This window comes from Myotis myotis, unplaced genomic scaffold, assembly GCF_014108235.1.
Source record: "Myotis myotis isolate mMyoMyo1 unplaced genomic scaffold, mMyoMyo1.p scaffold_m19_p_9, whole genome shotgun sequence".
Taxonomy (NCBI): domain Eukaryota; kingdom Metazoa; phylum Chordata; class Mammalia; order Chiroptera; family Vespertilionidae; genus Myotis; species Myotis myotis.
In genome coordinates, this window is record NW_023416401.1 from 91,645,957 (window position 1) to 91,672,352 (window position 26,396).

The 26,396-nt window shown below is 62.6% G+C and overlaps 1 protein-coding gene across 6 annotated transcripts; it reads left to right on the plus strand.

The window, feature by feature from the left end:
• The first annotated feature begins 7,541 nt into the window (after positions 1-7,541).
• SLCO4A1 (solute carrier organic anion transporter family member 4A1) lies at positions 7,542-26,178 on the plus strand. 6 transcript variants are annotated; one of them, XM_036323541.1, is made up of 12 exons: positions 7,548-7,988; positions 15,133-15,969; positions 16,336-16,426; positions 17,722-17,843; positions 18,097-18,208; positions 21,318-21,472; positions 22,633-22,828; positions 22,915-23,080; positions 23,180-23,352; positions 23,594-23,658; positions 24,006-24,154; positions 25,280-26,178. In XM_036323541.1, the coding sequence occupies exons 1-12, from the start codon at positions 7,916-7,918 to the stop codon at positions 25,415-25,417; spliced, it is 2,277 nt and encodes a 758-aa protein (XP_036179434.1). In that variant the 5' UTR covers positions 7,548-7,915; the 3' UTR covers positions 25,418-26,178. The 6 variants fall into 6 exon arrangements, 5 of the variants coding, with proteins under 5 accessions (XP_036179437.1, XP_036179438.1, XP_036179436.1 ...); XM_036323542.1 differs by having other exon boundaries at positions 15,138-15,969; XM_036323545.1 differs by lacking the exon at positions 25,280-26,178 and having other exon boundaries at positions 7,543-7,988; positions 23,323-23,352; positions 24,006-24,148.
• Positions 26,179-26,396: the final 218 nt, after the last annotated feature.

Consider the following 26,396-nt stretch of genomic DNA (forward strand, 5'->3'; position numbering starts at 1 on the left):
TAGGTGCAAGGGCCCCCAGGGAGCTGGCGCCAGAGGGGGAATATCCCCTGTGCAGGACAGGGCCCTTGTCAGAACCGCCGAGTCCCGGGCCCGGGCTGGGCACCCCTCCTGGGGTCCGCTGTTCATGGAGAAGGTCCCTGCTCCTGGGGCACTTGGCTTTGGGGGTGCCTGGGCGCCCTCTGAGGACTGGCCCTGCACCCGGTAGGTTGCTTAAGATGAAGGACGCCTGGCTGGGCCTGCAGACATGGGCCCCACAGATCCATGAGCCACCCCACTTCCTGAGACAGCACCAGCCACCTGGGCTCCGGAAATTGCGCCGGCTCTCCGCATGCCCTGTGGGGCTCCGCGCTCCTGGGCAGAGAGAGCACGCAGGCCTCTCGGTGACCCAGAAGGCCGTGTTTCCTGCTAAGTGGGAGAGGGCCCAGCAACCCTGCCAGGCGCGGCCTCAGCCCAGGGGTCCAGAGAATTTGAAAAGGTTTCCTGATGCGGAGTGGGGCTGCGACGTTGTCCTTCGCCTTCTCTGAGAGCTCGTCGGCCTGGCCGGCCCGAGGACCAGCACGCCCGGTCAGAGCAAGCGGGCACATGTGGACAGGACCACCAGGGCTCCCGGCCTCCAGACAGCAGACATTTCTGGGGAAGGAATCTCGGGGACCACAGGCACCCCTCTTTCATGCCCCCGTCTCTTGCTGGACATCCCACAGCAGCCTTTCCACTGGCCTGGGACAGACAGCTCTCTGCAGGCAGCTGGGGAGCTTGGGGAGGGCCAGGCTGGTCACTCCGCCTCTGGACAAGGCTCTGTGGGGACAACACACACCTTGGGGCAAAGCCCCACATCAGCTGCTCCTGCAAGAGCTGCCTGGGCCCCAGGCCTGCCTGCCACGCCTGCCGTCCCTGTGCGCGCCTGAGCGCTCCTCTGTCCTCCGGACTCAGTGGCCCCTCCGAGGAGACAGAACACGCTGTGTGCTCGCAGCCCTCTGCCCTCTGTGCCCAGTGCCCACTGATTCTAAAGGACGCTGAATGGCAGTGGGCTGCTCGGGTCTCCATTCCGGCCGCCCCAGAACCACTTCTCACAACACCGCACACACAGGGCCTGTCTGACCCTGGGCAATGGCCACTCTACCAGCGCTTCCTGAGAACTGCGGGGTGGGTGCGGCCACCGCCTGGTCTCAGCTCTGTCACCGACTCAGAAGCTCCCAGAGGTAGGTTTCTGGGTTGGGATTTTGTCTGTCATGCCCCCTGGGGGAGAGGTCTCAGGCAACCCGCCAGCCGTTGGGAAAGAGGGGTTGTCCAGGAAGGCACCCTGGGGTCGCCTCCTGGCTGTGGATGTCCAGGACATTGCCCCCAGGGCTGGGGAAACGAAGGTAGCCCCTTGTGATCATGTGTCAAGAACAGCCGTGGGCAAACTACAGCCCGCAGGCCGGATCCGGCCAGTTTGAAATGAATAAAACTAAAAAAAAAAAAGACCGTACCCTTTTACGTAATGATGTTTACTTTGAATTTATATTAGTTCACACAAACACTCCATCCATGCTTTTGTTCCGGCCCTCCGGTCCAGTTTAAGAACCCATTGTGGCCCTCGAGTCAAAAAGTTTGCCCATCCCTGGTCAAGAACATGCTTCCCCTCCCTCCCACCCAGGTGAGGGCCTTCCCACCCCTAGATGACCAGCTTACTTGAAGGTTCTCCAAAAACATGCAGTCTTCCAGGGGCCAGGGAGAGGCCTACCCCACAAACAGGGAGGAGCTACGAGCCCAGCCACCCGCTGCCAGGAGTGGAGAGAGAGAGGCGGTGTGGACCTGGAGGATCTGGAGGACGTGGGTGCGAGATTCATCAACAAAGGAAGAGATTTTCAAGAAGAACAAAGGCACGCGGGGCAGGGTGGCGGGGTGAGGGGGGATGACCTAGGGGGTGTTTGTAGTACAAGGAGGGTCCTGGCTGGAGTGGAGTGTAGGCCTGGGCAGGGGGCAAGCTCCAGCCCCGGTCAGTGGAAGACACAGGACAAGGCCACTGACCAAGGGAGGGAAAGGGCTGGAGGGGCACAGGGACCCAGAGGCCAAGTGCAGAACGCATCAGGCTGCCCACCGGAAGCCCTGCCTCCCCTTGTTGGTGACTGTCCCTTCCAGGGGCCTCCTGCTCCTCTTTGTGGATTAGACTGAGTAGCAGCTGGGCACTTGGTTCCTGAGGAGGTGGCAGCTTGGAGACACAGATGCTGAGAGCAGGGCCTTGATGGCAGGGAAAGGTCCTGCCCACTCAGTTTGCTGAGGTTCCAACCAGGTAAGACACAGAGAGATGCTTAAACAGCCCGCAAATGACTGCTGGTAACTGGCCTGCTGTGCTTAATGGTTTTGACACCAAAACACCCTCGATGCAACATAATCTTGCTAGTCACAAGGCAATTACAGGATCTACAGCAATAGCAGGCATTACAGGTGGGTGGGCTGGGCCCGGGAGCCAGGTGGAAGGCTTGCCGGGGCCCGCCGCTTGCGTGACTGTGACTGTTTGAAGCTGACGTAATGACGCGCGTGTGTGAGGGCCTCTGGAATGTGAGGCCTCTGCCAGATAGACCTCCTGTCCCACCTCGGGCCCACGCCTGCGGCCGGGCGCTGGGCAGGCCTGGACAGTGCCCATGTGCTCTGCCTGGAAAAGGCGCTCGCCTCTTGTGGACGCCTCTCTGGACTGCCTGCTGTCTTTCTCCCACTCCCCAGTCTGTCTTTCCTGCAACTTAGGGTGCCTTGGTGTCCTCAGAGGTCCGCGGAGCTCAGAGCCATCTGGCCAGGAAGGGCAGCCCAGACCGGTCTTCTGCCAAATGTAATCTCTGGCGCGGGCTCTGAGCAGCGGCCCGTCAGCTGGCGGCTCCCAAGGAAAGCACGCTGCCACTCCACCTGCCGGACAGCAGTCAGGCCCCGCTTGTGGGGGACGGTCTCCGCCCCGCCCGCCCCCCGCGGGCCGCTGCGACGCCATTATTCCCCTGCAGTTCATCTGCTCCCGGCCGCTGGCATTTGGAAAACGCAGGATCGGTGCGGTGGAATCAGACTCCCCAGCAGCTGCTTTTCCGGCGGCAGATGCTCTGAAAGTGACAAAGACAGAACTGAAACCCGGTCTCCTGAGAGCCACATCGCTGTGGGAGACGAAGTGAGGAGCAGCAGGGATGTGCGCGGCCCGGAGTGGGCTTCTCGCCATTGGCAGTTCCCGTTGCCCAGACCAGCCACCAGGCCATGGTCCAGAGCTGGCCAGGTCCCGGCCCGGCAAGGCCACCGTCTCAGTTCACATGAGAGGCCAGCAAGTCAGTGTGGGAGGAGCTTACAACGATGAAGGCTGCTAATCACGAAGACGGCTCACACCCAAGGGTGGGGTATGTGTATGCCCAGCACGGGGCTAAGTGCTGTGGGAAGGGGAAACCGAGGCCCAGTGGAGCTCACGCAATGCTCCAGGCAGCATCCCCAATGAGCCCTCTGGCCACACCCTGCTCTAAAGGGGCTCTGCCCTCCTAGTCAGGATTGTGACATTGAGGACATAAATGCTTTTAACCGCCTGTGGACTGGGCACCAAAGACCCTCCCGCCCTCACATCCCCCCTCACTTGACAAGCTTACTCCCCCACGAAGCTCCGCCTTCCAGAAGCTCGCACTCCTGCTGAGTCTTTTCCTGGGACCCTTCTGAACGCCAGTTTTTCTTCTTTGGGAAACGATGTGCCTGCTGTCAGCCACCTGGACTGCACGGTAACACAGCTCCTCACCTGAGCTTAGCACCGAAGCCTGCAACAGCTCACACACCTATGGTCTGCCACTGCGCACTGAGCCCAAACCTTCAGCAAAAACCCTTCTCATGCAAAACAGTGAGACCACAACTTTAAGTATTTAAGAAAGATTTCTTCCAGAATCTCCGCCGAGGTCACGGCCTCGACCCAGGACCCAAGACGCTGGCGGACCATTTCTGAGGCTTGGGTCGATTGTCATCAGGTTGAAATGTCCATCGTTGAGCATTCCTAATGCCTTCACCAGCACATATGCAAAACTCGCCAAAACAGCGTGACCACAAAGCTCAGCGCCAGCACGGGATATTAAGTATTCTACCAATACAGCCCTGCGCTGCCCAGGTGGCTGCTGGATGCCATGCCTGGCACCCCATTTTGCAGGCCAGACCCGGAGACTGGGGAACAGAGTGTCTGGGGAACCATTATCAGAACCTGGAGAAAGTTTCTTTCTCTTCCTCTCTCTCTCCTTCTCTCTCTCTCTCTCTCTCTCTCTCTCTCTCTCTCTCTCTCTCTCTCTCCTGACCTTAAGAGGAGACACACTTTGTGGGAGGCCAGAGTCCATGGAGAGGGCTGTGTCCGTACAATTTGCACACTTCAGTTTATTGGGGTGCCTCCAAAGGTGATGTTGGGCCCTGGCCAGTGAGCTAAGTGGTTAATGTCGGCCCTTGCACTGAAGGGCCAGGAGTTCGATTCCCAATCAAGGGCACGTATCTGGGTTGCAGGTTTGATCCCCAGCCCCAATTGAGATGGTTCAAGAGGCAACCAATTGATATGTCTCTCTCACATCTATGTTTCTCTCTCTCTCCCCATCCCTCCCTTCATCCCTTCCATGTTCTCTGAAAATCAATGGAAAAAATACACTTGGGTGAGGATTAACAAAAGAGAAAATAAAGGTGATATCAGAGAACAATGGCCGTGAAATGGGATGCACCGCCCTCGCCTCCCCCAGCTGGCGGGCAGGCAGTGTGCGTCCCTGCAGGACCTCAAGGAACCAGTGGGACCTGGGTTCTTTCTTCCTTTCCTTTCTAATTATTTTCTCTCCAGACGAAACCCCGCAGGGATAGGATGGATTGAGTTCAGAATGTTCCAGGTCACTTTCGCAGGCTGCCCTTGTTTTCAAAGCCTCTGCGCTCCCTGGTTGACCTCTGGGGCCTCCTCCCAGCCCCTCCTAACTCTTCCACTGCAAGAGGGAGGATAGAGAGCAGGCCCGCCCAACCCACAGTGCCAGCCATGCTTGGAGCCTGGACCCAATATTCCCTCCCCCTGGACACCCCAACTCGACCCTGCCCTGCAGGCAGGCCGCACAGGCACACAGGTGGCCCCGCCTCTCCAGGTGCCTGGGCTCTGGGTTAGCCTTTGAAGGCCAAGGCCTGTGTTTTGCTGGGACGTCTGCTCTGATTTCCCTTTCATATCGTGCCTGTGGGAGGGTCCCTGGGAGGCGGGGAGGGCAGATGGGTGTGGTGGGCCATGAGCTCAGGCTCCCTGGGGGGCCATGGGCCTGTGTCCTCGAGGTTGATGATGACCCCCGTGCTGAAGGCTCACACACCAGACTGCAGACAGCAGTGACTCCCAGAGGGAGAGCCAGTTCTTTCCCTCCTCGTTCCGCAGTGCTGATCCCACCAGGAGAAAGGCTCACTCCCAGCAGCCCATCCCCCACACCTGGCTGCACAGCCACTGACCTCTGAAGCCAGGTCTGGGGCTCGCTCAGCAGGTAGTTCTTGTGGGAACTTAATACCACTTTCTGTTTCTTTTATCTATTTTTATAACGCCCTCCCTACAGTAATGACATGAATTTGCCTTTTTAAAACATAAACTTACCCTTTTAGTAAAACACATGAATTGATTATGTAAATAACAGTTTCAAGGAATCAAATTTAAAATGACGTCGGAAACACCCAGTCCAATTCTGCTTCTGACGTCTGAAATGCGTTCATAACCTCCCCATCAGAAAATCGGCTCGCTCCACTCCCACGCTGGGAGCTCACTACCTCCCAGGGCACCTCCAGACAGCTGCACCGGGAAATGCTGCTCCCAGCAGCGCCTCAGCTGAGGCCGGGTCGGCAGAGCAGCTCAGTTCTCCTTGGGGGGGCGGGGGGTCTATGCAGGGTGTGCCCTTGTCCACTCCCAGCAGCCTCTCCAGGTTCCCCAAGCAGGTCCTCATCCTCTCCAATCTTCTCCATTCAGGGCAACAGTTGGTGTCTTTTCCTCTTAGTGGGCCGCTCCAGGAATGGAGGCCAATATTCCAGCATCGGCAAACTGCGGCTCGGCAAACCGCGGCTCGCGAGCCACATGCGGCTCTTTGGTCCCTTGAGTGTGGCTCTTCCACAAAATACCGACTTCTGTGCATGGGCCACAAAGTTTCAATCGCACTGTACGTGCGTGCCTGCACGTGGTATTTTGCCGAAGAGCCACACTCAAGGGGCCAAAGAGACGCATGTGGCTCACGAGCCGCGGTTTGCCGACCACGGGAGGTGATATAATAATTACATGAACAATTTTTTGTTCCAAAGGATTGGTACTTTTTAAGGGTTTGGTGAGCACTGTTGTGGAATTACAACCCACAACTCACCTCTGGCTTCCACTGCTGGGTCTTAACACTGAGGCAACAGCTGGATTTGGGCAGTGAGTGCAACATGTCACGTAAGAGGACAAGGTCATGGCTCCTCCTCCAGCAGTGACAGACAGGAGCCCGCGCCCGGACAGGGGAAGCAGCAAAGCAGGAGCATGGCGAGACCTCTGGTCCCTGCGCTTGGCCAAAGCAGGCTTGCAGCCGACAGCTGCCTCTGCTGACCAGCAGCATGTGGGCCTGGACCCAGCTTCCAGGAGTGGGGGCCTGCATGGAGACAGGCTGGAGCCGTGAGGACATCGCCAGGGACTCCCAGACCAGAGTGACTGGGCGCAAGTCCCACCCTCTGAAGGAAGGTCATTTCCCAAGTTAACTCGAATGTGGACATTTTCCCATAAGTCTCAGCACCGCTCCTCTCTGCTCCGGCCTCCTCCCTCCCAGCCCACAGGAAGCACCAGTGGCCTCGAGGGCTGAGCTCTGTGCCTGCTCCCTCTCCAGCCTGAGGTCACACCTGCATGTCCTCCTCACCCGCTATCTCCGGGTTCACACACACACACACACACACACACACACATGCGCACGCGGTTGACTTCTGTAGACTTCTTTTTAAATAAATTCATTTCACAGAAACCAAAAAGGGAAAATCGTGCAGTGTTATTGTGATCAGCTGTTGATATGTTCACTGAGCAACCCTGCAGCTCCTGTTTCATTCCATTTAGTGTTTCCAACAGCCCACTTCACAGATGAGGAGACGTCACAGATGAGAGGCGAAGCAATGTGCTTGTCACATGGCAGGAATTCAAACAGGACCTCATGCTGATGTCGGTCCGGCTGGCCCCCCTCTGGCCTGACAGCCATGCTGACTTCAAAAAGAGGATCGTTTTACCCCTAAGGCAACAGGCCGGAAACACTGAATTCCCCAGCGAGGGTGCTGGCCTCACCGTGCACCCAGGGCCTGTCCCCAGCTGGCCCTCCCGGCAGACCCGCCTCCCGCCACTCCCAGGGCCTTCAGGGACGCAGCCAGGAGCTGCGCACAGGTGGCCTCAGGCTCTGACATGAGGGCCAGACCAAGCTGGCTGTGACCTTTAGGCGGCCGCAGCTCTCCCGCCCGCCCTGTCCCCACGCGGCCACTGGCAGCCTTTCCGAAAGGTTGGGAAAGAAAACTTCACTCCCTCCCACGGCCTCTCCCAAAGGCCTGGGTCCCACGCGTCCGGTTCAGTCAGTTAGAAACAGAGTCCCATGCGGGCTGGGAAGTGGCCCTCGCCGCTTGTCGTGCGTTTCTCTCGAGCGGGGGCGATTCGTCAGCCAAGGCGGGCGCCCCGCACCGGCGCCGAGGCGCTGGGCTCCCGGGCGATGGCCACTTGGGGACGGAGGCGTCGCCGTCCCAGCTTCAGCCCCTCGCCCCTCTAGGCTTGAGCCCCCTCCTCTCCGCTCCAGCCCGGCCGGCCCCGCCCCTCCAGCCCTCCCGCTCCGCCCGCGCTGGCGCCCTGCCATCTCAGGAGGCGGGCCCAGGGGCCGGCCCAGCCCACAGCGCGCGCCCATTGGCCGAGCAGGTGAGCCGGGCGCCTCTCCACGGCGGGGCGGGGCGGGCCGGGCGGATGAATGAAGCCGGAGTCGGCCGGGAGCTGCGGACAGAGCGCGGTGCGCAGCGCAGCGCCCAGGACCCAGACGGTGAGTGCTCCGTGGAGCGCGGGCTGCGCCGGGTCGGGGCGCCCGACCTGCTGAACTCAGGAGCGCCGCCGGGCCGCTGCGGCTGGGCGGGCGCCAGCGCGGTCCAGGAGCCGCTTTCGGGGGCCGGCGGGGAGTCCGGGCGGGGCGGGGGTCTGGACCCACAGTGTCCCCGGAGTGCCTCCGGGCGGGAATGCGGATCAAAGGTGGACCAGCGCCCCACAGCCTCGCTGCCTTTGGGGAATTGGATACAAAATGCACCCCTTCTCACTTCCAGCTTCCTGGGCGGGAAGCCTCAGGGGAGGCAGGGGGCGGGCAAGGGGATGCCTGGCGAGTGTAAGGGCTCAGATGTGGATGGAGGGAGCTTTGGGGGGCGGGGGGGGGGGGGAGGGAGTGGCCGGGGCTGGCGGGCGGGCGCGCACACGGAAGCGGGCCACGTGGGTTCGACCAGGGACACGCGGCTCCGGGGGCTGCCAGGTTGTGGCGGGCCCCCACCTACGGCGGATGCCGCTGCTGCTGAGTCAAGCAGGAAGCCATCATGCCCAGAAGTTACTCGAGAGAGGCCGGGCTGCTCGCACCAGCCGTGCTCCAGACACCTGGGGAGGGGTGCGGGGGGAGGGGGCTGGTCCCCAGACGCCACTCGCGCTCTGGTCCTCGCCCCACCACGCGGGGTCCCAGGCCCGGCCCAGAGCTGCCCGGCTCAGAGCTGCAGCTGGGGGGCCCTGGAGCCCTGGGTGCAAGAGGAGGGCAGGGAAGGGTGAAAACAAGGATGCGGGACCGCCCTTGGCACCGAGTGGGCACACTGGGCCGCAGATGTGGACGGGACCAGACACCGGGACCTGCTGTCGGGGAGGAGCCTCTGCTTGGCGGAACCTGGTGGAGAAAACCCACTGGGGCGGTGGGGTCAGTGCCCCGGGGGCAGGGTGGGGTCAGTTGGGGGCGACCCGCAGTGCCTGGACTCCCTCCTGCCGCTGGGCCGTCGGATATGGCGGCGGGGCCTGTAGGAACCACAGTAGTTTTCCACAGTTTAGCCAGCTTCCAGCCTCTACTTCCCTGTGCTGCTTGGAGCTTGGATTTCCTCTGTGGGGTCAGAGACTGGCTCTGGGGAGTGGCGGCCTGGTGAACCGTGCCCTGCAGCGAGGGCTTGTTCTCTGCGGGTGGTGAGGGGGGGCACGAGGGCCTCAGTGGACAGAAAGCGCCTGGTTTTAGCTGCTGCATTTATGACTCTCACAATAATGGCAGCAGGAGCTGTTTGCTGAGCACTTAGACTGGTCTGCCCTGTGCGATGTGCCCTGAGCGTCATCCCGTTGGGCCTGGCCACGGCAGGAGGCGGCCACTGCTGCTCCCACTCCCCTGAGAGTAAGCCGAGGCCCCATGGCTGAGTGACCCGCTCGCAGCACAGCTAGTCTGAGGCGAAGGGGTTGAATCCAGGCTTGTGTAACTCCAGACAGCGTAGCTCTGCTCCAGCGAGTGTGGGGCAGCTCTGACACAGAACGCGGCTGGCTGGTGGGCCCTATGCTGATGGGGAGGACCTCCCAGGAGCAGGCCGGCACTGCCAGGCTTTCTCTGTGCTGCTGGAGGCAGACAGGAGGGGTGCCTGAGTCAGACCCACACTTCTGACTGCCCTGGGTGGGGACCTGTCCTGTTTCCTGCTGGGCAGGGCCCAAGGTGCTACCTGGGAATTCTTCCTGGGGCTGCTTCCCTCCTGGGTGGCTCTGACCTAACCCGTGAGTCCCCGGGTGTGGCTCCCAGAGCAGGTGCCAGGCGGGTGCGGACCAAGTTCCACCCTGTCGCCACAGGGAGGGCCGGCCCTGCTGTGGGCAGGACGGGGCTGTGTGAGCGGGGGGTCTTGGGGCTGACCGGTCTCTGCCAGAGCACCGGGTCCCCAGGGACTACGCTCGGCTCCTGGCTGTCCTCGGCCCTGACAAACCACGGTGCCCTGGGTCCGCGGTGCACACCCAACTTCCCAACGGCGGAGGTGCGCTTGGCTCGCCGTGGCGTTAGCTCGTTGGGCTGAGCGTCAGCTCCCTCCAGAAGTCTCAGTGAGTGTCAGGCCATCCATCCCCAGGCAGCATTGCCAAGGAGTGTAAACTCCTGGCTTTGTGAACTCATGTTCTGGGGGGAGTGGCCGCTACGGTGGTGACTTTGAGTCCCTTGGGCCTCCCCCTGGGAGATATAGGTGATGCGCAGGGAGCTAGACCAGAGCCTGGTGCTGGCGGACAGGAAGGATCTGGGCTGGGCTATCCCCCTGCCTCCTCCACGTGGCGTCCAGCTGGGGTGTGGACACAGACCACGAAAATGTTCCCCCTTGAGTCACGTGGTCTCCTCCACTCAGGCTAAGGGCCCATTGTCTGCCTTCGGGAGGGGACATGCAATAATCCACAGGACGCAAAGGCTGCTTTTTACCGGGATGGCCATGGTGGGTGTGAGGCTGCCTGTGGGAGGAAATCGGACAGGCCCACTGGGATTCCACCGGGAATGGGGGCAGCAGCTCGACCTCAGGTGACCGGGCGCGGCTGGAGGAGGCGGAGGAAAGCGGCCTGGCTGCCTGAATGCGGGCCCTCAGCTGTGTCCCCTCCTGGACCGGCCCTGGCTTGGCCCTCAGCCTGCTATCCTTGGACACCCTCGTCCCCCCTCAGTGGCTACAGCACAGCCCCGATCTCGCCAGCATTACACAGAATTGGCCTCTCGGACACCTTTCTGGGGACAGGTAGACACTCACAAACCATGTGTCTGCTCATGACGAGGCCCAAGTGCAGGGCAGAGCTTGCTGACAGACCCAGCTGGCTCCGCCGATGGGTGTACAGAGTCACCGGCCCCGGGCGGGCGGGCGATCCTGACAGGTCCGCTCTCCCCCATGAGCGGGGCTCCACCTGAGCACCCTCGCCCCTGGGGGATGCCTCTCCTCAGTGACCTTTTTTGTGGCAAACCTGGGGGTTACCTGAGGCATCACCCCTTGGTCGGAGCCACAGAGGTGGCACCTCATGCCCACTCTGGGCTTGTGTGGGGCCCTTGCATTTTGTGGGCATCTACCTCTCTGCAGGCACCATGGGCCCCAGAGGCCCCAGGAAATGGCAAGCCCAGCCTAGGCCTGGGTGGGCCCCTCATGTGAACAGAGCTTGCTCCCTCCGGTGCCCCTAAGCCCCATACGTACCCTTCCGTACGTCTGATTTCTCGTGAGCCTCCAGGGGTGCCTGGACCATTGTGAGTGGAGAGGCCGGGTCCTTCGCCTCAGGGCTCCTCCCCATGATGTCACGCACCTATTCCAGCAGGGAAACTGAGGCTCTGAGAAGCCCACCCCGTGGTGGGGCTCCTGCCGGCTCTCAGGCGGCCTCTCAGCCTCCACATCGCCTGGACTGGGAGGGGTGGCTCTTTTTTTTGGATCAAATATTGTGGGTCGGAAAGAGGAATAAGGTCCCTCAGCCCATAGGCCTACCCCTCCTCCAAGCTGGGGCTCGGGCCCTGGAATGTCCATGCGGAGACTGCAGGACACTCCCTGAGGGACCAGCCCTCCCCACTCGCTCCCAGACAATCCTTCATTGTGGCCTCCATGCAAAGCAGCCTCCGCGCTTACCAATATGAAAACGAGGGTTACAGGCACGGCTGTGGCCGCCCCAATCCTGCCATTGGGGTGTCTGCCCTGTAAATAGCTTTGAGCCTCAACTTCAAGAAGTGACCCCCCGCCCCCCCAAAGAGACACCAGGATGGGTCTAGGAGAGAAGACAGCTGCCTGGGGAGTCCCAGGGTCATGGTGCAAGGAACCAGGGTTTCAGGGAGTGAGGCCAGGGCCTCGGGGCTGCCTTAAGGCTTAGCATTTCACTCAGCAACCCTGCGTCCTTCCTGCCTGCTCTGCTTTGCATAGAGCCTCCGACTGGAAAAGGAAGTAAGCAGGTGCACGGGGACCTCCCGCGTCGCATCTGGGAAGATAAGAGGAGCAGGTCGAGTAGACGGATGCGTCCCAATCTTCCAGCTCTTTACGGAGTCCCGGTTCTCACAGACGCGGCTGCTGCGAGCCACCCGTGGGCCCCTGGCTTCTCACAGTGCAGTTGGGGGATGGCCTCCATTTCTTCACAGCAGATGCCCCAGACGCCTCGGTGCAGCCGATGGGCCAGGGGCAGTCTCGCCCTAAGACAGCCCTCTCACCGAAGCCCCAGGCTCCCTCCCCACTGGCCCAGGGACAGCCCCTGCCCCTGCCGCTGGAGGAGGGGCTGTGGGCCTGCTTCTGTAGGCCAGGGTGCCCGCGAAGGCTCCATCAGGGCTTCCGGCCTCAGATGTCCTCTCAGGGGGATGAAGGCTGCAGAGCAACAGGGAGAGGATGGCCCAGAGGTGGGCGGAGAGTGCCAGGCAGACCACCAGCTCTGGGCTCATGTGGCTGGAGCACCCGGGAGACCTGGTCCCTCCTCCTGGGGCAGCATGGAGTGCAGGGCCGTCTGTTAGGTGGGAGCCAAGAACCGGCCTCAGGAGGGCTCAGCCAGCCGCAGGCCTGATACCTTCTACAAGTTTCCCCTGCGGGTCCCAGGAAGGTGGGACCGACCTTGTGAGATGCCAAGTGTCACGCAGCCCTGGACTCTCAGGACCTGGCTGTTGCTGGCCGATTCCAGACACCACGGCCCCGTGGTCGGGGCGTTGCGTTCCAGCTTCCCTTACACCTCAGTGCCCGAGTCATGGGGGCACAGCTCCCCTTTCTGATACAGATGCGCTGACAGGCCCAGAGCCTTCCAGAGAAAGCATCCCCCTACCAGTCGGGAATCCACCCCTGGAGCGGAGCTGTGAGCGTGATGGAAGGTGACAGGCGCTGTCACCCGCTCGCTGGATCAAGGGAAGCGCCCTCCATGCCTTGGCTGCTGTGGGTCCCATCGTCATAGGAACCGGGTCTGAGGGCCAGGGAGGAGGCCTGTGGGGCGTGTGGTGGCCACCAATGGGGGCCGGGCTAATATCTAAAATAAGGTTTCCAATGTGCTGCTTTACGTGCATGCGACCTGTGGGGTCATAGGCTGCCCATTGTCTGTTTAGGTCAGAGATCCGTAGATTTCAGTTCAGGTGACTTGACCCTGACTCCGAGCTGTTGGGACCGTCCACTGCTAGTGATTCGTGTGTTACGTGGCTTTGTTTTCAAACAGGAAGTTCTGTTTCGATGTGGCCATTCCTAATGACAAAAGCTAGTGATGTGGCCTCCTAGGCCCAGCAGAAGGCCTGATGCCCCCACTGCCCGAGCGAGCGAGCGAACCCAGAGCCAACGGGAGGGGTGGCGAGGGCGGCTGTGGGCAGGTGTTCGATGGCAACCATACCTTGGTCCTCCGGCTACCTGGTCTGCGTGGTCCAGGACCTGCTGATCTGCGTGGCAGATCACTTGCTGGAAATAAGCACCTACGAGTGATTCCTGGGGATGCAATGCTGACCCTCCATCCCCCACAGGCTTGGGGGCCCCTGGGCCTGGCGAGGCTCCTTCCCTCGGGCTGCGCTCCAGCCCCGGGACAAGGCCCAGCGCCTGTGGATTGCATGTGCACGTGTTGGGGTACCTGTCTGTGCGTGCATCAAGAAAAGAGACAGGGTGGCCTCTGGGCCTTGGAACTTCAGGTGGCCTCACGCCTTTCCCATCTTTCTCCATATTTCAGTTGCGGGGCGGTGGGTGGCAGGGCTGTCCTATCTAAGGGCTCCAGCTGGTTACCCTCCGCACGTCCCATTGCCCCCTGAGTGCTCGCCTCCAGCGTGCCCAGGGTGCGTGCTGGGTGTCACCTGAGCACCGGTCTGGGCCACGGTGGGAGGTGCAGCCTTCCATGAATCTGACAGCCCCAGGCTTTCCTGCTGCTTTCCGGAGGAGCCTGGCGTGCCAGCTTGCACAGGGCGGGGCCTATAAATAAAACAGCCCCAGGGAATGGCTGCAGCGGAAGTTTTGCTGCCTACCCACAGCCTTGAACTCCAGCCGCTGACAGCCTGGCGGCACCAGTTTCCAAAGCAAACAGCGGCCCGCGTGTACATGCCGCTCAGCTGGCCGCGTCCTTTCAATAAAATGCCTGGGAGGACAGCTCTGACGCATGTACATGGGCTTGGGAGCCAGGCAGCGCGGGCGAGTACTGTTGGCCACGGCCAGCTGTGTGGCCCTGGGCACGTTGCTGACCCTCTGGCCCACTTCCCTTGCCTGTAAGGTGGGCTGCAGTCAGGTGTGCACAAGTGATGCCCTCTCAGAGCCTGGGAAAGTGTGATGTCACCGTGGGGTACAGTGGGGCTCTTCAGAGCTCACTGTGCTCTGCCCAGCAGCATTTGCACCCACACCCAGCCCCGCAGAACGCCAGAGAGGAGCCGGGCTTTATATGATTAGCGAAGCGGGTGCCACTTTCCATTGCACAGAGGAGCACGGTGCGCCCGCTGCCCGCGGCCTCGGCGAGATGGCTGCGCAGGGGAGCCCAGCCGCAGGCAGAGGCCAGGGTGGGAGGGCTCCAAGGCTGCACCCGCAGGCGTGGGCATCCCTGTGCTGCCGCAGGGGGGGCCGCAGGAGGCAGGTGTGGCTTGGTCTCTCCAAATGCACAACTGAGTCCCAGACCTGGTCAGGTCCCACCTGGGTCCCCCTCCCGTCACCCTTCCAGTTTCCGGTTTGTTTGGGGGGACTCCCAGGGCTCTGGGGTCCCTGCTCTGCTATATCCCCTGCTTCCTCACTTCCCACACCCCCCAAACTTTGGACTAAGACCAAGTTCTTGTTCACACTAAAGGCACAGGAAGCTAGCAGGTGTGAGTTTAAGGAAGAATGAGGGCTGAGCTTGAAGCTCGTGTGGGGGGGTCCTCACACCAGCAGCTGCACATCCAGAGCCCTGGCTCAGCCGGGACGTGTGCTCAGGGTGGCCCATGGGCCCATGCGCCCAGCCCGCCCTGCTGTGCCTCAGCTCCGCTTCCAGGCCTCAGTCAGGAGGGGGCTGTCCTCGGCCCGGTCCGGCAATGCCCACCCCCAGGCCCCAGCCATGGTGGCCGAGACCTGCTGCCCTGCAGGTGTGGCTCCAGGTGGGGCCCTGGAGGTCACCCCACCAGCCCAGGCACTGACTAGGCAGATCGAGCCGGCAGCCGCCCCCGGGGACAGGGTGGATGGGGTGCTCTCCGGAGGCAGTAATGTGTCCGTGGGCTGGTGCAGTTTGCTCACCAGATATTTTTCTCACAGAACAGACCGGGCTGGAATACGGTCACTGTCTCTCCTGGGAGATGCCCCAGCACGTGATGGGGGACAAGCCCTTCGTCTCCATGCCGCAGCTGGTGCTCCCCAGCCCGCCCTCTGCCCTGGACGACAGGTGTGGCCACACCCCCTCCAGCAGGCGGGCGTCCCTGAGCCTGGGCGCCCTGCGTCCGGCCACCCACAGCCCCCTGGACTCCTGCAGCCAGCCGCTGTGCCAGCCTAGGACCCAGAAGCACGGCGCCCGCACGTTGTGCTACACGGCAGCGGGGCCGCGGAGCTCGGAGTGTGGCTGGCGGGCCTTCACCCCCAAATGCCTGCAGGCCCTCAACACCCCGCGGGGCTTCCTGTGCTTCCTGTGCGCGGCCTCCTTCCTGCAGGGCATGACCGTGAACGGCTTCATCAACACCGTCATCACCTCCATCGAGCGGCGCTACGACCTGCACAGCTACCAAAGCGGCCTCATCGCCAGCACCTACGACCTAGCCGCCTGCCTCTGCCTCACCTTCGTCAGCTACTTCGGCGGCAACGGACACAAGCCCCGCTGGCTGGGCTGGGGGGTGCTGCTCATGGGCGCCGGCTCGCTGGTGTTCGCGCTGCCCCACTTCACCACGGGCCCCTACCAGGTGGAGGTGGACGAGGGCCTCGGGCTGTGCCGGGCCAACCGCAGCGTGGTGTGTGGGGACCGCACCTCCAGCCTGTCCAGCTACCGGCTGGTCTTTATGCTGGGCCAGTTCCTGCACGGAGCGGGTGCCACGCCCCTGTACACGCTGGGGGTCACCTACCTGGATGAGAACGTCAAGTCCAGCTACTCGCCTGTCTACATTGGTGAGTGAGGCCGGCGGGGCCTGGGGAAGGCAGGCAGTGTGACAGGCGTCTGCTGAGCCTGGCCCTCTGCGCACTTTGCCGGTGGCCTCACACGGCCTCGGTGCTCTGTGGCGAGGGGAGGACTCCCCGCGGCACCTGCGGTTGGCTCTGAGAGAAATGTGTAAAAGCCCCTTCAAAGGTTGACCCCAGCCAAAACTCAGACACAGCGGAGGCTCTGATTTAAAGGGGTGCACCCTGTGGAGGGCAGACAGGCAGTGCAGGTGTGGGTGGGCTGCTCGCCGGTGGGCCCTGGTGTCTGAGTGTCTCGTCCAGTGAGCCGGCGGGGAGCAGGCGTGGCAGCCCCTGAGGGCCCTGCTTCCCTTGCAGCCATCTTCTACACGGCGGCCATCCTCGGCCCCGCAGCCGGCTACCTGATCGGAGGCGCCCTGCTGAACGTTTACACGGAAATCGGCCAACGGTAAGTGACGGGGCTCTCTTCTGCAGCACAGGAACCGCAGGAGGACTTGCTGTCCCAGGGAGGGGCATGAGGTGGAACATCGCGTGGGCCAGGACCTGCTGGTCTGCGTGGCTTTGAGAACAGGCCTGGGCGGGAGCGGTGTGGAGGGCGGCCCCGAGCTGCAGGAGACCAGGCCTCCGGTGCCTTTGCAGAACAGAGTGGCTTCGCCTGCCGGCGTGAGATTCTTTTCCGTGGGCTTTTCCACGCCAACGCTTCCCAGACACCAGATGGGTGTCCCAAATCCAGCTGCATTCTGACCCTGACTCCCCAGTGTCAGCGCAGACCCCGTAGGGTCAGGGCTCAGTCCCGTGAGGTGACCCCCAGAAAAGGCACCAGGTTCCCTTCCCTTCGCCCTGGGGCCCACACGGAGGTTCCCAGGACCCCTCAGCTCAGTGATGTGCTCCAGCGGCTCGCAGGCCTTGGGGAGGCCCGTGACTCACTGGAGGAAACTACTGAGGAACACATGGGTGTGCGGTGTGGAAAGGGGCGGAGCTCCGGACCCTCTCTGGTGCCAGCTTCACACGTTCACCCCCTTCTGTCAGGGTTTCTATGGCCCCCCTTTGTAGGGGTGGTTGGTTAACTCATTGCCCGCTGGTGCTCAGCTACCCCCCGAAGTTGGCATGGACCAAACGTTGCCACTTGCTGACCTCGTGGTTGGTGTTTCTGGTGACCAGGCCCCCTCGGAGGCTCTCAAGGGACCCGCCAAGAGTGGCCACATTCGAACAAAGACACTGCTGTCCCCCAGGAAATTACAAAGAACTAAGGAGCTCTGTGCCAAGATGGGTGAAGCCCAAATCTGCACTGCCTGTTAGGTCACAGTGTGTTTCTTTTATTCCTTGCATTCTTTGCTTTGGTACTAGGTTTTTTTGTAAATTTGAGCCGGAAAGAGAGAGAGCGACAGAGAGAGACGAGAGGGCGGGGGAAGGAAGGAAGGGTCCTGTGGCCACTCGGCTCCAGGGGCGGCCCTGTGCTCCAGGCCCCGCCGTCTCGGTGGTTTCCCGGCCTTCTGAGCTGCATGGGGCACTGCTGGCTACCCTCAGACTCTCTCTGCAGATGGCGCGCCTCTGCCCTCGTACAAACGCCACCTGTGGCCTCAGGTTGACTAAATTGGGTGTCAAATGTGCACGTTCTGTGCAAGAGGTAGGTGGGGCCGTGTCCCTCACTCTCCACCCTCCCACTGGCCTGCGTGGACCAGCAAGTCAAGGGACACCCAGCTCACGTGCCCTGGACGCTGACCCCACTGCCTTTTCCCACAGGACTGAGCTGACCACCGAGAGCCCGCTGTGGGTTGGTGCCTGGTGGGTGGGCTTCCTGGGCACCGGGGCCGCTGCCTTCTTCATTGCGGTTCCCATCCTCGGCTACCCGCGGCAGCTGCCAGGTGGGTGCCCCCCCCCCCGCCCCCGTGTGCCAGCCCCTCTCGGTGTGTGAGCTGCTGAGAGCACAGGAGAGTCCAGACGTGGGTGTGCCGGTCCTCCATCCTGCAGGGCGGGGCCACGGCAGAGCTTGTTTCAGGGGCCCCAGGTTGTCTGCCAGCCCTGTCCCACTCTGTGCCCGGGTGGGTCCGCACCCCTCCGTCCCACAGCCGTCCACTTCCCGCAGGCCCTGAGTCTCCGGCATCTGTGTCCCTCCAGGCTCCCAGCGCTACGTGGCCATGAGATCCTCCGAGACACACCAGCTGAAGGACAGGGGCCCCCAGGCAGCGTGCAGCCCCGGCTTCGGGAAAACCATCAGAGACCTGCCTCTGTAAGGAACTTGAGGGCGGTCACCTGCCATGCGCCTCTCACCCATGCCCGTGTGTCCTGGAGACCCTCTGGGGGTCTCACACACACGGAATCTTGGCCCCAAACTAGGAGTGTTGGAGTGGCCCTCCGGGGCCACAGGGTGAGCGCACAGCCCCTAAGCCCTCTTCATGACCCCTGGTCCCCAGGGGCGCGCCACTGACCTCAGGCCATGCCCCAAGAGTCGCCCCTAACCGGCCACAGGCCCTCGCTCTGTTGCACCCTCCCACCACTTCAGTAGGTGTCGCCTGCACGCAGCTCATGGGCTCCAGGCTAGCGCCGCCCTTCTGGCCTCGGCAGGCCCTCGCTGCCCTGCACCTGCCCCTCCGCCCAGCCGTGTGAAGGTCTTGTCCGTGTCTCCCCTCTCTTGTGGGACATGGTCTTGCTTTGCCATCCTCACTCACAAATAGAGCCCTGCCTGGGCTGCTGGGGTCTCAACAGGACACGGAGCCTGGGGGCTCCTGGCTGCCCAGGGCTCCTCTGCCCAGGATCGGGCCTTCCACAGGGGTCTCTCCCTCTCGCCAGCAGCCCCCACCCTGCAGTGTCCTGGGCCCGTTAACGGCAGTCTAACGGCCACGGCGGCTTGGGCTGTTGGCAGTGGGAGTGAGCCTGGTGCCTGTCTTCAGGGCGGAGGCTAAAGGGGCTCAGGGCCGACACGAAGGGCTGCACCTGCCTAGGGCTTGTCCTCCCCTCCCCACGTCCTGTCAGATCCCCCAAAAGAGCCGCCCACTCAGGAGGGTGCCCCCCACAGGCGAGCTGGCCCAGGTCCGCACCGTCCGGGGGTGGGCGCATTGTCTCCTGGCACGCTCCCAGTGGCGCCATGTGGGCACTGGCCTGTCCCCAGTGGCCCGGGATGTGGCTGACGTCAGGAAGTTCATGCCCAGGCTCAGTTCCCAGACCAGCTGCTGGTAGGAAAGCCGGTACGCATGCCTGTTAAATCATGACTAGTTCTCTGAGCAAATTCAAGCCAAGAATTTCAGTCGCACGTCCTGCAGGAAAAGAAACGAGGAGTGTGCTGGCCACTCCAGAGAGCCGCCTTCCTGCCCAGCCAGGGCCCCAGCATGTGGGCTGCTCTGGGCAAGGTAGGGAGGGACTGGCCACACCTGGATGTCCCTCCCAAAGAACACAGACGGGACCTGAGACCTGTGCCTGGCGGAGAAGATGCTAGGGTGTCCAGCGGCCCTGAGCGGCCAGAGCCCCGCCGGCCACACCCACTCCGATGGCATTTTGTCCACGGCCTTCCCAGTACCTGTGAGGAAGCCAGCTTTGCCGGCACTGGGTTCCCCCTTGGAGGGAGCCCTGGTGAGGGCTGCCCTGAGTTCAGCTGAGCAAGTCGCTCACGTCTGGAAAGGCAGTGGGGTGTCCTTCACTAGGCGGCCCCTCCCGCCTGCTCCGTGGGCCGGGCGCCGCGGGGAATTGTGGGCCCTGCAGGCCTGCTGCTCAGATCCCGCGTCCTCCGAGAAGAGCGTTTCAGGGTCACGATGGTCCAAGTTGCTTTGACAGATGCTGGCGTGAGGGTGGCCGAGGCTGCCCTCGGGCAGGAGACACACAGGCAGGCACAGCTCCGGCCCTTTAGGGAGCAGCCCTGACCCCCTCGACAGCACCCAGAGCTACTTGTCAGCCACGCGTTAGTCGCGTGTCACAGGACCTGCTTTGCTGTCAGCGTATGAGAGTGAGGCTGTCCCACCCCAGCCTGTGTCCCTCACCACTTCTGGGGACAGTGACATAAGCCACTGGCCGACACCTCTGCTGGCCCCAGACGCTGCCGCGTGGCTGAGGGAACAGGGTGGGGGGAACAGGTGCAGAGAAAAGCCGTGTGAGCTGCAGCCCTGCTGCTCGAGAGACCCAGCCCCTCCATTTCCAGACCCCCCAGGGGTTTTATGTCTGTTTCCATCCCAAGTTCTGCCTCCCTCACTACTGTCATTTACTGCTATTGATTTTTTTTTTAATCCTCACCCAAGGACGTGCTTAGAGAGAGGAAGAGAGAGACAAAGAGAGAAACATCAATCGGTTGCCTTCCGTACACTTGTCAGTTGGGGATCGAACCCACAACCGGGGTATGTGCCCTGACCAGGAATCGAACCGGCAGCGCTTTGGTGCACACACAGGGCAGCGCCCAACCAGCTGAGCCCCTGGCCGGGCTCTCACGACATCTTAGCAGTCTGAGTGTCGCAGGTTTGAACAGTGCTGCACCGCTAGCGGCCTGCAGGACCCCCTCTTGCAGGGCCTGGCGCTCGGAGCCGCTGCAGACCGAGGCCCGGCACCGAGTCCTGACACTGTGACACGGGACAGACACCTCCCAGCGAAGCTTCCGGGCGTGACGCCAGCACCTCCCGGCTCATGGCCCACATCCGACGCTCCTGAAACCCTTGACCCCACAGCCGGACCCACGGCCAAGTGGCCCCCAGGCTGTGCGGGGCTCCGAGTTCTCTCCGTCCTCAGAAATGGGTCCAGGCGGGCCCACCAGGGAATCAGCGGCCAGGCTCGATGGCACCAACACCAACACCCTTCCTCGGGCCCCTGTCTTCACCCCCAAGTATACACCAGGCGAAGCCGCGGAGCCGTCCAAGCCCACTGGCTCCGGGGGGCCTCTGTCTGCGGGCCTTCCTGCCCCCTCCCCACAGCTGCTGGTGGCGGAGCCCCACCCTCAGTGCCTCGTCCCCTTTCCCAGGGGCCCGTCCAGTCCACGACTTGGCAACCATTGCCCCCAGAGGTGATTAAACAGTGACCTGGGTCACTCAAGGTCCCACCAAAGCCTGAACTCTGGCCAAGGTGGTGATAAGAATCTTCCGTAATCAGTGACAGCAGCTTTACAAGCCACAACCTCAGAATCCTGGTGCAAGTTCACTCCCTGCCACAGCCCAGCCAAACGCATCCTCTTGGTTTCTCTGGAATGAATGTGGGGTGCCTCCCAGCTCATTGGCGACCCGCTCTGTTCCTCACAGAACTGGGCCTCAGTGAGCTAGGTGGGAAGGACCATGGCCTCAGGAGCTGGGCTTCCTCACACCCTGGCTCTGGCCCACTCTGACCCTCTGTCTCTTCTCTCTTGTCTCCATCCCCCCTGCCCTGTCCAGTTCCATCTGGCTCCTCCTGAAGAACCCCGTGTTCATCCTGCTCTGCCTGGCTGGGGCCACCGAGGCCACCCTCATTGCTGGCATGTCCACATTCGGCCCCAAGTTCCTCGAGTCCCAATTCAGCCTCAGCACCTCAGAAGCCGCCACCTTGTTTGGTGAGAAAAGTCCCGAACCTCGGGGTGCGCGGCCTCTTTAGCGGCTCTCACATGAGCGAGGGGTCTTTGAGGGTACCTTCTGGGAACGCCCCGACAGCCCTGCTCCTGTGTGGCCCGCCCAGGCAGGGAGAGCCCGAGCACGAGCATCTGGGCTGTCGGCGAGGCACTGGCACCGTCCTCCCCGAGGGCTTCGGGCGCACTGACCACGCGTGCGCGGCATGCTGGCCGGTCTCTGAGGGCCCCGTGGAGCCGGCTCCCTCCTGGCGGGGGCCCTCTCTGGCTGGGAGGCCCGGGGTGGGCTCCAGCTTGCCGGCACCTCCCACTCACCACCCAGGACTTTGGCGTGCATCAGCCCCCTGAGCTAGGCACCCAGTGTCTGGGGCCTCAGAGGGCCCTCCCGGCCGCAGGCGCTCTGGCCAGGAGAGTGTGGCTCCTCCTCAGAAGCCTCCTCCCCCTGCTGCCCATGGGGCAGCCACAACCTGGCTGAGAAGACGCCTGGGGGGGTGGGGAGGAAGGTCATAGGGCACAAGGTCAGCCACGAGTGCAAGATGGGGAGCAGCTGAGCAGCACCGTGCACCTCTCAAGTTTCCATTCCCAACATGTGGGGGAGCCATCAGATTAGGGGACCTCACCCCCTTCCTCTGACTAACACCACCTCTCAGCCGGCTCCACATATCCAGACCCCCACCCACAACCACCTCCCTTCCCCACAGGGCCCCTCTCCCTGCACTGACGCCCCTGGAACAGCCATGTCTTCTGGAACCCCCTCTCCCGCCCCCAGAGCTGGTTTTGGTCAGTGCTGGGGAGATGGGCCCCCTGAGCCCCGAGGGCTTTCAGGCTGCCCACTGCCCCTTGGAGCCCCCACTCCCATCACCTAATCTCAACTTCACATTGAATGCCAGGGCCACAGGCTTCAAATGGCCCCCGCGTTTGGACTGGGCAGAGGCCGTGGGTGGGCAAGCGCCATGGACCTCTGCTCCTCCCCAGTGGCAGGGAGCAGCAGAGAGCGCTGGTCAGGCCCCGGCCATTGCGAGCCCAGCGCTGCCATCTGGACGGGAGGGCTCTGCACCTTGTTTCCCCACCTGTAACGTAGGGATAATAAGACGTGGCAGGCTCCCAGGACATCCCGAGCCCTGGCTGAGCCCCGCCCCCTCTCACAGGGTACCTGGTGGTGCCGGCGGGTGGGGGCGGCACCTTCCTGGGCGGCTTCTTTGTGAACAAGTTGAAGCTCCGTGGCTCCAGCATCATCAAGTTCTGCCTGACCTGCTCCCTGACCAGCCTGCTGGCCATCCTGGTCTTCTTCGCGCACTGCCCCAACGTGCCCATGGCGGGCGTGACGGCCCACCGCAACGGCAGGTAAGGGCCCCGCGCTCCAGTTGGGGTTCATAGGCGAGGCCACCTGGCACTGGCTGCCGCCCACCACCCGCGTCTCCCACCTGCAGCGTCTTGCCCGAGGGCCATCTGGAGCTGACAGCCGCCTGCAACGCCGCCTGCAGCTGCGGGGCGGGGCACTACAGCCCCGTGTGCGGCTCGGACGGCCTCATGTACTACTCGCCCTGCCACGCGGGCTGCCTGGAGGTGGCGCCACCTGGCCCTGGCGGCCAGAAGGTGAGCGCAGCCCCTGCCCACAGCCCGTCCGTCCTCGCCCTGGAGCTGGGAGGGCCCCGGCCCTTCCTCCTGTAATCGCGCTGTTGTTGCGCTCCTCAGGTGTACCGAGACTGTAGGTGTGTCCTTCAGAATTTTTCCTCTGGTTTTGGCCATGCTACTGCAGGGAAATGCACTTCAACTTGTCAGAGCAAGCCCCTCCTTCTGGTTTTCATATTCGTTGTAATTACCTTTACATTCCTCAGCAGCATTCCCGCGCTGACGGCAACCCTACGGTAAGCAGGCTGGGCTTCTCTCGCTGCCCCGCCTTCGCTCCGGCGCCTCCAGGAGCTCCGCGGCGCCCGGGTCCCTCCGGCCTCGCGGGGGCAAGGAAGAGCTGTGCCTCTGTGAGGAGCTTTCCACCTGGGGAGGCGGCAGTGCGGCCTGGAGCTCGGCCAGGACGTGGCTGTGGGCTTGGGGGTGTGACTTGGCGGCGGCCACACTGCCCTGGGCCTTGACATGGCTTTTCTGGTTCAGGTGCGTCGGCGACCAGCAGAGGTCCTTCGCGCTGGGAATCCAGTGGATCGTGGTTAGGACTCTAGGTACTTACCGTGCAGTGTGAGGGGCCACGCACAGCTGGGCATGATGCTCACCGGACAGGGCACCTGGCCAGGGGCTCCTCACCCAGGCCTGTGCCCACCAGGGAGAACGCCATTCCCTAGCGCTCCGCTAGAGGCACCCAGGTCACCTTTTGCCCAGAGGGTGCCTTCTCACTAACACAAAAGCTCCCTGGGGGTCGGGGGTCACAGAGAAGCCCTGGCCTGCAGCTGAGTCCCCAGAGAAGGAACACTGAGGCCCCCTTGGCACCCCCCCTGGGAACACCAGTGGCCGAGGTCCCCTTTCTGAGAGCCTGGGCATGTTGGGGTTCTGAGTGGGCCTCTCTCCACAGGGGGCATCCCAGGGCCCATTGCCTTCGGCTGGGTGATTGACAAGGCGTGCCTGCTGTGGCAGGACCAGTGTGGCCAGCAGGGCTCCTGCTTCCTGTACCAGAACGCAACCATGAGCCGGTACATGCTCATCGCAGGGCTGGTGTACAAGGTGAGCAGGCGGGCTGCTGGGTGGGCTGAGGGAGGAGGCCCGGAATCTTCTAGCAGCAGGGGTTCTGGGCACTTCCCTGGGGCCTCCCAGCAGGAAGCCCATTCCACAGAGCGTGTCCTTCCCCATCTGGAGCTGGCAGCGGGACCCTGACGTGGTGGTGACTGGGAGAGCCAGCCCGGGTCACGGGCCCGAGCTCGCAGCCCGGGGTCGGGGGGCTCCCTGCTTGCAGGGCCTTTGCCATGGCAGCCTGGGTGTGCCCTGTGGCTCTGGCAGCTCGGGCTTTGGAGGAATAGAACCTGGCAGCCTGGTACATGCAGGCCGGGCCGGTGTGATGGGTCCCTGAGCCACACGGCTTTAATGTGCCGTCCTAGTTCGAAGCCTGACCCTCTGCTTCCAGCCACGGACAGAAACTTCCTGCCCCAGCGCTGGGCATGTGCGCCCGGGTGGATCCCCCGCCCCCCGCCCCGTTGGAGGGGAAGGCTCAGGACACCAAATAAGAGGAGGCCTAGGGCCTGTCTCCACGGCAGGACTTTCCTGAGGGGCCTCAAACAGACGGTCTTGGCCAACCCTGGTTTATCTCCCTTCAGATTCGTGTCAACATGGCCGTGTGCCCAGGGATCTGTGGGGCTCTGGAGGGTAGCCCCGGGTTGGTTTAGGGAGATGCCTTCCCAGGGAGCAGGCTGGTCTGCCAGCAACCTTTGGCTTGTGGATCTGTCACCCCATCTCTGCCCCCCCCCCCATATATTTGTGACAAACCCCTGTCTCCTTTCTCTTAAAAGGACAACGCACTGGACTGGGGCCACCCACCCAGTATGCCCTCATCCCAAGGTCCTTCATTCCATCTCACAAGGGCACTATTTCCAAGTAAAGGCCCCGTCCACACGCTCTGGGGATGATGACTCAGATATATCTTTGGGGGACACTGTTCAGCCCCCTATCTAGTGCCTCTGCTTTCAGTCAAATGCATTTTCCTTCCTTCGCTGTCAGCATTGGTCTCCATGCTGGGGACTGGCTGTGCAGGAAGGGGGTCTTCTCGCCAGAGTGGGGGGTCTGAGAACCCCGAGAGGCGCAGGGACGGTGGGGCCTGGGTGGGCAGCTCCGGTCCAGCAGCCCCTTTCTCTGCAGGTGCTGGGCTTCCTCTTCTTCGCCGCTGTGTACGTCCTGCACAGGTGCCTGCCGGGGTCTCCCCAGGGCCTGGAAGCTTCTCTGCCCAGCCAGTCCTCGGCCTCGGACAGCCCCTCAGACCTCCAGAGCAACGTCTGATGCCTGCCCGCCCACCGGACCTGGGCCGGCACTCAGCGCTCCCCAAAAACCACCGGCTAGCTTCTCCACAGCGGCTGGCCCCTCACAATTGCTCCCAGTCTGAGGACTCTTAGAAAACCTCCCATTAGATTCTGGGGTGCTCGAGGCAGGAGGGCTGCTGCTCATGTCTGAGCCTGGGAGGCGGCAAGGAGAAGGACTGTAAGGCATGGGAAATGCTGGGATGGGGGGACAGCCCCCCCTGCGGCCCCGCCCGGTGAAGCGCCGTCTACTCCAGGCCCTGGCCTCACACTCGCGGCTCCCCAGGGACACAGCGGACGGCGTTGGGTTGACAGCCTCGCTGCTGCTGCTGGCGCTGTGCCGCTTTGGTTCTGGGTCCTCAGGGAGGGGCCGCTGGTGGGAAGCACCGAGCGCTGGCCCCGCTGAGTGCTGGCGGCCGCTGCTGCACAGCCCTGACTTCCTGTGTTTGTCCTGGGAGGGGCGGCCCATGTCCGGGTGTGCTCCCCAAGGAGCCAGCTCCGTACTCACCTGCTGTCGCCTCCTGTCCCTGCCGCAGGCCCCGGTGGGATGGGCGCATATATTTATGGACCATTTGCATAAACGCTTATTTCTAGGATCGGTGTCCTACCTGCTGGCTGCTGGGTGAGTGCTCGCTCAGCAGAACCTGTGATCGCCGCCTGAGGGCGTCGTACTTTCATGGGATTGTGTTTCCTGGTGTCCTCAGTCCATCATGTGTGTAAATATATTTTACTATTTAAAACCTATGTCCTGATCGGTGTGCTTTATTTCTATGAATTTGCAAAGTTCGGTGGTTTTGCACATCCTTCATGCGGCTTTTGGGAGTCTGCGGAGGGCTGCCAGGCGAGCCTGTTTTCCCAGGAGCCTCCCCAGGGGTGCCGCGCCCCCCCCCCCCCACTGTGACCAGTAACTTCTCCCTCCAGGGCCCCACGCCCACCTGGGTCCTCAACTCCAGGTCCCACTT